General features: G+C 38.4%; 1 protein-coding gene across 1 annotated transcript in view; it reads right to left on the minus strand.

The window, feature by feature from the left end:
• Window positions 1–9,767, minus strand: part of ythdc2.L (YTH domain containing 2 L homeolog) — a 51,402-nt gene extending 41,635 nt beyond the window's left edge. Inside the window, exons 1-5 of the mRNA XM_018264331.2 lie at window positions 9,623–9,767; window positions 7,305–7,471; window positions 6,628–6,718; window positions 5,603–5,799; window positions 3,169–3,368 (exon numbers count right to left, since the gene is read on the minus strand). Of these exons, the coding sequence (XP_018119820.1) occupies window positions 3,169–3,368; window positions 5,603–5,799; window positions 6,628–6,718; window positions 7,305–7,467 (651 nt within the window). The 5' untranslated portion in view covers window positions 7,468–7,471; window positions 9,623–9,767. The remainder of the gene's footprint in view (window positions 1–3,168; window positions 3,369–5,602; window positions 5,800–6,627; window positions 6,719–7,304; window positions 7,472–9,622) is intronic.
• Between the last annotated feature and the right edge of the window lie 6 nt (window positions 9,768–9,773).

Raw genomic sequence — 9,773 nt, forward strand, 5'->3', positions numbered from 1 at the left:
AGCTTGGTTACCTGCTCTTCTAGCGCATTTTGCGCATATTTATCTCAGCTGCTATAGAGTCAAGTAGAAAGGTTTTTAAGGAGTCACAGAAGGGGGGGATACAGTTAGCACTTTGATTGAGTGATATAAAATCTTTAATATTGTTTTCAACAGCCTCCTGGTTATCAATATTTTTAGCCAGATTGGGTTAATGGAGGGCCGGGGCGTGCCCCATTGTAGGGGAGGTTCAGTTGCAGGCGCAGGATGAGCACCTCAAACAAAAGGCGCAGAACAAGTACACCTTTTCCAAAGTAAAATCTATGGTCTGATATCCCTGGGCAGGTATGAGGCTGAGCTTAAGTAGGGTATCATGGTCACATTGATGAACGCCATGTACTGTATCTCCTTGACAGTGCCAAATGGGAAGTGGTAAAGCAGGAGGATTGGTGTGTGTATGGATTAGCTGCTCTCCATGGATCTTTGAGAGCCAGGGAGGGCATAAGCCTAGCCAGTTGTGTGGTTTTTGGGGGAGGTTTGGTCGGATGCTTATTCAGTCTATCCAGGAACTCCTGTCTACTCTATTGCACTATATATATATATATATATATATATATATATATATATATATATATATATATATATATATATATATATATATATATATATATATATATATACACACACACACTATATTGCACTTTTATATTCCTATAAAAATAGAGACTCCGGAGGAGTGCATGGAGTATGGGGCATGGTAAGCCCACCCAACCCACGGTCTCCTTAGTGCCATAAGTTTGGATCCTGTGAGGTGGGTTTCCTGCAGAAACGCAATGGATGTGGAATAGTCAAACTTGTCAGATATAATGACATTTCCCTGCAAAGCATTGAGTGTCATAGATTACTTTTCCTACCATTGTGGTAAACCATTGAGCTTTAACATGCATTTTAACCAGAAAACTAAACTGTAACTTCACCCTTAACATCACCCATCCCCTCTTTCCACCATTAACCCAACTGTGGGCAGAATTAGTCCCTTAAAGGGGACCCGTCACCCAAAAAAGAAATATTCCCAATCCTATTTTATCACATTAGTAAAGCAAAATTTACTTTACAATATTACTCTGTATACATTATTTAAACTTTGTGTCCTTTAGTCTAGGATGTCCTAATTATAGCAAGTAGGTAGGAGCCATTTTGTGGACACTTATTAAAGGAACAGTTCAGTGTGAAAATAAAAACTGTAAATAGATAGGCTGTGCAAAATAATAAATGTTTCTAATATAGTTAGCCAAAAAAATTAAATAATTAAGAGAATGGGTGGAATGTTGGGAGAGGAGTTCTAAGAAATGTTGAATGGAAAGTGAAAGGCAATATTTGATTGACAGTTGATAGAATTTGGATTTCATGTTTAATTTGAAAATAACTTTTATTATACAGTTTTTTTATGTCTGGGTGGCAGGTCCACTTTAACAAAGCATAGAATGAATCTCATTGGGAGCGGGTCATGCCCCTCAAGTAAGCCTGTGGTGTTGTGCCCTCTTTGTTGTACACCAGAGGGGACAAGTCTATGTTGCATAGTGTCAGAGCTGCCATATACCCCAATTGCTTTGTGTGAAATTAAGAATCATCTGCCATCTTACATATCAGTGGTCTGGCCAGAGTCAACGCCTTGAGTGCCCATTTGCTATCCACTGCACGTCCAGGGGAATTGCCCGATCCCAGGGGGCGGCCGTTATTTTTTAAAATGGCAATTTTCTATTTATGATTACCCAATGGCACATACTACTAGAAAAGTATATTATTATGAAAATGGTTTATTTACATGAAGCAGGATTTTACATATGAGCTGTTTTATGCAATATCTTTTTATAGAGACCTACATTATTTGGGGGGTATAGTTTTCCTTTAAAGGCCGTCCAGCCCTGTGTTCATTGGATAATGCATGGAGGTTGACCCCTATGTGTGATATGCGGGGCCCAGGAGAAAGGCATACTCGCGGCTATAGACCTTGTCCAGCCGGTATTCCCCTTGCGTCCAGTCATATGTGAAGAAGTGTGAGCTTCCGTCTGCTTGCACTCATAGGCGAGTATGGTACAACTTCGCATAGACCAGTCACACTGCTTCTTGCCACTCTGGAATTCAGCCCTTTGCACCTCCATGGAGTAATCCATGTAGATAGAGATGTTAACAGCTTGATATCTCAGCAGTCCTCTTGTTCTGGCTAGCGACAGGATCCTGTCACAGGCATTCAGCAGCATGGCGATCATCAGTCTTTGGAGCTCCAGGTGGGGATTGCCTTGTGGGGACCCTATGAGCTCTCTCTAAGATTAGTGTGCTAGAGAGTTATTCTGCTCCAAGAGTGTCCATTAGCCATGTTTCCAGGATGGATTCAGGAGCATTACCCTCTGATAGCTCAGGGAAACCCACGAACTTCAGGTTGTTGCGGCGCAGTAAGTTTTTCAAGTCATCCGGCTTGTGTTGGCACTCGTGATCAGTTTGTGAACTACCCGGTACTGCTCTGCCAGGTCGCGGCAATTATCTTCCAGGCTGCTCACTCGGTTTCCACATCAGTTGTTCACTCCCTGAGTTTTTGCAGGTCACCCTTGATTATAGAGAGGTCGATTTTGACTTCCTCAGTTTTAGAATGTATCAGCAATATGCAGGAAGTATTAGCTGAGCGTATCTCTGCCATCACATTGTGTAGCATGGGCTCTGCTGGTGATGGAAGTGCTTCTCGCTCGTGTGATGTAGGAGGCTAGGTGTCCGCTGTGCCTGCTGTTGAGATGTGGTTGCTCGCGGCTTGTTCAGAGGAGCCACCATTTTGGGAGGCTTCCCGGGGCAAACTTCTGTAGCCGGGCCGCGGGCTTTGGGTGTTCATTTGTGTGCTCTGCTGTGCCACATTAGTTGTCTCTAGGGTAGCGGTCGCCAAGCAAGTTCTTCTGGCTCTGTTTTTGGTGTATTTTGCAGATGGATCAGGATATTTATTGGTTTTTATGGTGGAGCTCCTGCTAATGCGTGGGTTCAGGTGGTCAGACCACACACCAGCTTTGCAATTTTTATTTGATTTATATGGCTTACTGCACTGGTTACACTAGACAACCAAAGTTAATGACTCCATATGGTGTAGTCAAGGCATCTCAAACTAACAATCTTTATATTGGTAACCTCACAATGCACATTGCAACTCACCTGAGTTGTCTTCCCTGATCCGGTTTCTCCAACAATCAAAACTACTTTATTGTCATTAATAATTCTAATGATGTCCTCTTGTTTTTCAAAGACTGGTAAAGATTGCCTGAAGAAATCATATTCTGACACTCCTCTCTGAACTGGTACTTGAGGAATACCATTGTTTAAACGTCCACTGGTCTTGCCTATTTCACGATTCTCTGCAGATAATAAATATATCACTATTAATTTGTACAGTAAACATCTATGTATGTAATATGTAGGGATGCACCAAATCCCATATTTGGGATTCGGCCAGAATCCCCAAATGCTTCATGAAAGATCTGACCGAATACCAAACCAAACCCAAATTTGCATATGCAAATTACGATCAGGAAGGAGAAAAGTGGAAAAAAAATGTTTTACTTTCTTGTTTTGTGACAAAAAGTTATGTGATTTCCCTTCCTGCCCCTAATTTGCATATGCAAATTAGGACTCCGATTTGGTTTGGCAAGGCACGAGAATTCGCCCGCATCCAAAACCTGTTGAAAAAGGCCGAATCTCGAACCGAATCCTGGCTTCAGTGCATCCCTAATAATATGACACATGCCCCAAGTTACCATAGAGTAACTCTGGACTTGTTGCCTTCAGCATTTTAGCAAAATGTGCTTGGGCAAATGGTTAGTGATTTTTCTTAATGTGGAGTGCCTAAAAAATTGGCAAACCCAAGTATGTTAAGCTTTCCTTGTTCTAGTTAAAACTGCCTTGATGCTTTCTTCTATCTAAATAGAAGAGAAGGGGTTGGTGGTCAGTACCAAATTTAGAAAAAGTTACGTCCAATTCCTTAATGGTTGCTCTGTCCTGCAACTGCTTAGTGGAATCCAGAATTGAAGAAGGAAAATTATTATTAAGGGTATTGTACCCGAAACATGTCGTGCTACCACTACTATAAAAGTTTATTTGCAGTAATAACTGCAGGAGTTCCTTTTCGTTCACCAATTTTGGATTTTGCTTTCTTCTCTCTGATGAGAAAAAAAATATCTACAAACTACAAATAAAAGGGTTTCATGTGCCTCATTTTCCAGAAACCTGGTAAGATGTGCGTTTAGTTAAAAAAAAACAAAGGGGCAGAGAGTCAGCAGTAACAGAATGAGTCCGGCTCTCTTCAATAAACAGAGCTGAGAAAAATTTCAAAGCAAAGTATTACTGAAAAAAAGTTTATAACTTGGAAACCTTAAAAAATGTAAATACATTTACAATAAAATTATAGCTTTGCATACATGTAAAGAGCACAACAACTGTCCAGGTCATCAAAATAGTAGAACTTTACCCAATGTGGTTATCCTTAAAGAGTTTGTTCACCTTTAAATTAACTTTTAATATAATGTGGAAAGTGACATTCTAAGATAATTTTATACCGGTAACTGGTTTCACTTTTTTAAAATGATTAAGCATTTAGCAGATCCCCAGTCTGTAATATCAGCAGTTATATGGATGCTAGGAACCAATTTAATCTAGCAGCCAGGCACTCGATGGAATGAGTATTCCTTCAGTGTTGGAGTGCTCAGTTGTTATTGCAAAGCTTTACGGGTGCCGGGTGTAAAACAGTACATATTATGGCAACATTTTGAGCCACACTGGGCCCAGTGTATATGAGGCATGTAAATACCTTGTTTTAAGAAGGCTTTCACTGCATGGTTTGCATTGTAAATGGCTCTTCTGCTTTTTAGCCTTTAGCACCCTGGTTCCTTTGTTTTGCTATTCTAGTGGCGAGTCTAATTGAGCTGAATATTCAGACTTCAGGACACACACAATGACTCTCAGCCTACAAAATGTTCCAACTGGCACAATGATGATTCTTTTATTGTACACATGAGCAATGGAATGCTGATTCACTTAATGATGTTGTTCACCTTTGAGTTAACTTTTAATATGATGTAGAAAGTGATATTCTGAGACAATTTGCATTCGGTTTTCATTTTTATTATTTGTAGTTTTTGAGTTATTTAACTTTTTATTAAGCAGCTTTCCATTTTGCAGGTTCAGCAATCTGGTTTCTAGGGTCCCAAATACCTTAGCAACCAGGTATTGATTTGAATAGGAGACTGGAATATGAATAGGAGGCCTGAATAGCAAGATGAGTAATAAAAAGTAGCAATAATAATAAATGTGTAGCATTACAGAGCATTTGTTTTTTAGATGGGGTCAGTGACCCCCCGTTTGAAAGCTGGAAAGAGTCAGAAGAAAAAGGCAAATAGTTAAAGAACTATAAAAATAAATAATGAAGACCAATTGAAAAGTTAGAAGCTTAGAATTGGCCACTCTATAACATACTAAAAGTTTACTTGAAGGTGAACCAGCCCTTTAAGAAGTAATTTCCAAATATCTGCCTATCTATGCTGTTCAACCTGAACTTAGAAATATACAGAAATTTTACATAATGCCCAAGACTCACCAGCCTCAACTGCCAACACGTTTCCCCGCTCTGTTTTAGGAAGCAACTCTGTCCTTTCCTTGTTTGTGAGAGGAAATCTCTGGATTAGGTTACGCACTGCTTGCTTTGTATTTTGGGTCAGGTTGCAGGACATTAGTGCACTTGATGCTTCTGATCCATTCTTTTTCTTCAATGTCAGGCATCGATTTGGACCTTTCCTGAAAACAACATTAGAACAATAAGCATGGAATTGACTTTAGATTTTGGAAAATGTATTACCCATTCTGCATTTTGTAAAATGTACCCGTATTTCCACTTACAGGACTGCAGATGCTACAGAAGTACAACTCTCCGCATACTTTACCAACGCTACCAACAGAGATCTGCTATAAATTTTAACTTTGCAAAGGTGACAAAGGTTGCCTATTCCCGAATAAGACCACAGGATTGCAAAGCTGTCCTCCAACTTCAAAGCACATTTTGAGGACAGCCTCACTGCAGCACAGGTGAATCAGCAAGTGGATGGAATAAACAGTATTGTTGACCTATCCACCTATGACCTGTCCTGTTACTATTATCCAAAATATGAAAACCATATTTTGGATAATAGATTAGACTGCTGCCAGGTTGTTAAAGTCTACTGAAATGATATAAAGTTGCACATTTATTAAAGATCTGCCCCTTTATTTTATCTTTGTTTACTACATGAATTAATTGAATACACTGCTCAAATTTACAGCGTTTATTCATTAGCGCTGCACTGGTGCAACACATCACAAATATTAGTGAAATTTGACTTATTGTCACATTTTATTCTAGATCAGTATATATACATTTCTTTGCATTACTGAGCAAGGGGGTAAAGATTCAGACTTTCTTGACATGGAGACCTTGCATTCAGGGTTACCTTAAGAAAACGATGTGGTCCCCACTGAGACTGAGCCCCGCAGTGGACTTAGCCCTTTAGAAGAATCCTGTCTGTCTTCCCCTAAATGTGGATACACCACCACCCATTGAATGCTTTCGTGGGTTATAAGCAGACATACCCTTTGCTTTTAGACACAAGTCCCAGTGACTGCGCCAGGCGATGAATAAATGCTCTCTCAGTACTTGTCAAGGATGAAGGAAATTCCATTTCTAAAGCATGAAAAAAAATGAACACAGAAATGAGTCCTTTTGAAGCTTAAATTTAAGAGAATATATTCTTACAGAACTGTTGGCAGATATTGACAATTGGAGAAGAGCATGCAGCAAGTAATATCTAATGTAAAAGAAAAGCATGAAAAGTTGCAACAAAAAACATGACACAAAATAAAGATGCTTTCCATTAACTGACAGCAGCACATCTAATGTGTATGCATTCAAAGAAACAAAAACACATTTCATTGTTTTGATAACTCACATTTTTTGCTCATGTACTGCAATAATTAAGCCTGTGGCACACAAACAGGACAATCAGAGTAAGAAAAGAAAAAAAATCTAATTGAATATAAGGCATCCGTAATCAGTCAGAGATTCAGCTTGACACAAGGTATGTTTCTGTGTATGTTCTTTTGTGCTTTATTGTGCCATGTGACTGTATCCATCCACATTTTTGTGAGTGAGAATTTTTGTGAGCATTTGGCTCAATTTCACCTTATTTAATATATATTATAGTTATATTAATAAAAATCCATATTAGCATTACATAAACATAGTTGGCAAAAAAGAAGAATCATCATACCTTTTTGATCACTATAACGAAACCTCTCCAGCGCAATGTTGACAGCTATTTTCACTTCTTCATCAACACGAATATCTTTAAGACCCTTGGCTCGACTTGAGTTTGCCGGACCTGGCTGTTTAACAGTACTGGTCCTCGGGGAAGCACTATTTGGACGCAACATTTTTCTGAGGCAAAAAAAAAAGTAACAGAGCCATATGTATAAATATGTATATGTATTAATTAAAAAAAAATATTACACAGAAAATTTGTACCCATGAGGAAATTCTATTTTAATAGTAGGTAGGTATCCTTTTATAATACACAAAAGCTATGAATATCTTGTAAATTATATCCTTATAAACGATGAGTTCTGATGTCATCAGTTATAAACGGTGAGTTCTGGTGTCATTTTTGTCACATGACTCACTGAAACTTGTGTATTATAATAAATAAAGTACCCCCAGTTGCAAAATATGAGGATATTAGAAGTTACCTCGGAGTTCCATGACCTGTATAAAAACACTCGGCCTTCGGCCTCGTGTTTTTATATAGTCATGAAACTCCTCGGTAACTTATAATATCCTTATATTTTACAAGAGGGGGTACTTTATTCACTATATATCCCAGTTGTATCGAAACTACAGCCTAAAGAATTCCTCTAGTGCATAGTCAAGCAAATTTGTCAATTTTCAGTCACATATGATTTGGATATGAGATAGGAAGGGGCCCATAAACAGCAGACTTTATCAACCAATGTATAGGTGTCAAAGTGGATTAGTAGGCATAATAATTAAGCAATTTTAAGCATAAGCCTTAAATATTAGCACTTATATTGAGCATTTTTGTGTACTGTACAGTATAAAGATTGAAATACAACTGAGCTTCATAAACATTGTCTGAACTTTTTTTTCCCTCTCCCAGGACCCTTCATAGCAATCCACTGGCTCTGGATTTACCAGCATGAGGATGTAAGTGTACCTACTGTTCATATGCAGACGGAAAAACCGCCCATCTGACACTAGACTTTATTGGGGGGAAAGTAATTAAAGTCGCAAAGAAAAAAACTATTTGCACCCACAGGAATAAAAATCGACATCTCGCAATGTAATATTATTCCTTAAACTGTTATTGCATAATTGCGCATTGAGAATTTTAATTGCACATTCTTAAGAAGTGCTTGAAGGTGTCGTAATCTTTTGGAGCAAACATAACGACTTTTTCAGTAATATGGATCTTAAAGGAACTGTTCAGTGTAAAAATAAAAACTGGGTAAATAGATAGGTTGTGCAAAATAAAAAATGTTTCTAATATAGTTAATTAGCCAAATATGTAATGTATAAATACTGGAGTGACTGGATGTGTAACATAACAGAACATAGCCCAACTTCTTGCTTTTCAACTCTCTTACCACTGACTGGTTACCAGGCAGTAACCAATCAGAGACTTGAAGGGGGGCCACATGGGTCATATCTGTTGCTTTTGAGCTGAATTCTGAGGGTCAATTGCAAACTCACTGAACAGAAACGTACCATGTGGCCCCCCTTCAAGTCGCTGACTGACTCAGAGTTAGAGAGCTACAAAGCAGGAAGTAGTGTTCTGGCTATTATGTTATACATCCAATCACTCCAGCCTTTATACATTACATTTTTGGCTAACTAACTATATTAGAAACATTTTCTATTTTGCACAGCCTATCTATAGTCTACTTAAAAAAAATAATTTAAGTATTACATACATAGGCTTGTTTTGCCTTCAACACGGATTAATTATACCTTTGCATAAAATAATAGTTACTGTTTTATTATTACAGAGAAAAAGTAAACCATTTTTAAACATTTTAATTATTTGGATAAAATGGAGTCTATGGGAGATGGCCTTTCTGTAATTTGGATCTTTCTGGATAACGGGTTTCCAAATACCCATATATTTCAACCCTGCTAGCCAATGTTGGCTGAGGCACAAGATGCTGTACATGGCATATTATTCATAGCCTACAACTAATCCTTAAAATGTAGAAGCTACTTTACAGAACAGCCAGGAAACTGACAGCAATACAGATTCTATTTAGTGGAGTAAAGAGGAACCGGTGTTGTACCCCTTCCTACAAGCCACAGCTGAAGACCCTGTAATGAAGAGGGGGGTCCCTGTTGTTCTGTTCCCTGCTTCTGATGTTATTCATCTTTTGTGGTAAATAATGTTTTTTTACAGGTCCCTCCAAGTTTGTGTGTGTTACAGAGAACATAATTATGTCACCCTCATATTCTTACAATACAATTCCCTTTCCTTATAATAAATGATGCCCCAGAAAAAATAATAATAGAAACTGCGTTTATTACCTTACAAATGTAACGCTATTAGTGCTGCTGCCCAATTTCTCCTCTCTACTCCGTGCTGAAGCTGAAATTAAACCTGGGTTGTCCTTTCATTTTCCAACCGGAAGTGGTCATTATTGTGAGTGACAACCAATTCTCTGTGAAACCAGCCCAA

This window comes from Xenopus laevis, chromosome 1L, assembly GCF_017654675.1.
Source record: "Xenopus laevis strain J_2021 chromosome 1L, Xenopus_laevis_v10.1, whole genome shotgun sequence".
Classification (NCBI taxonomy): Eukaryota; Metazoa; Chordata; class Amphibia; order Anura; family Pipidae; genus Xenopus; species Xenopus laevis.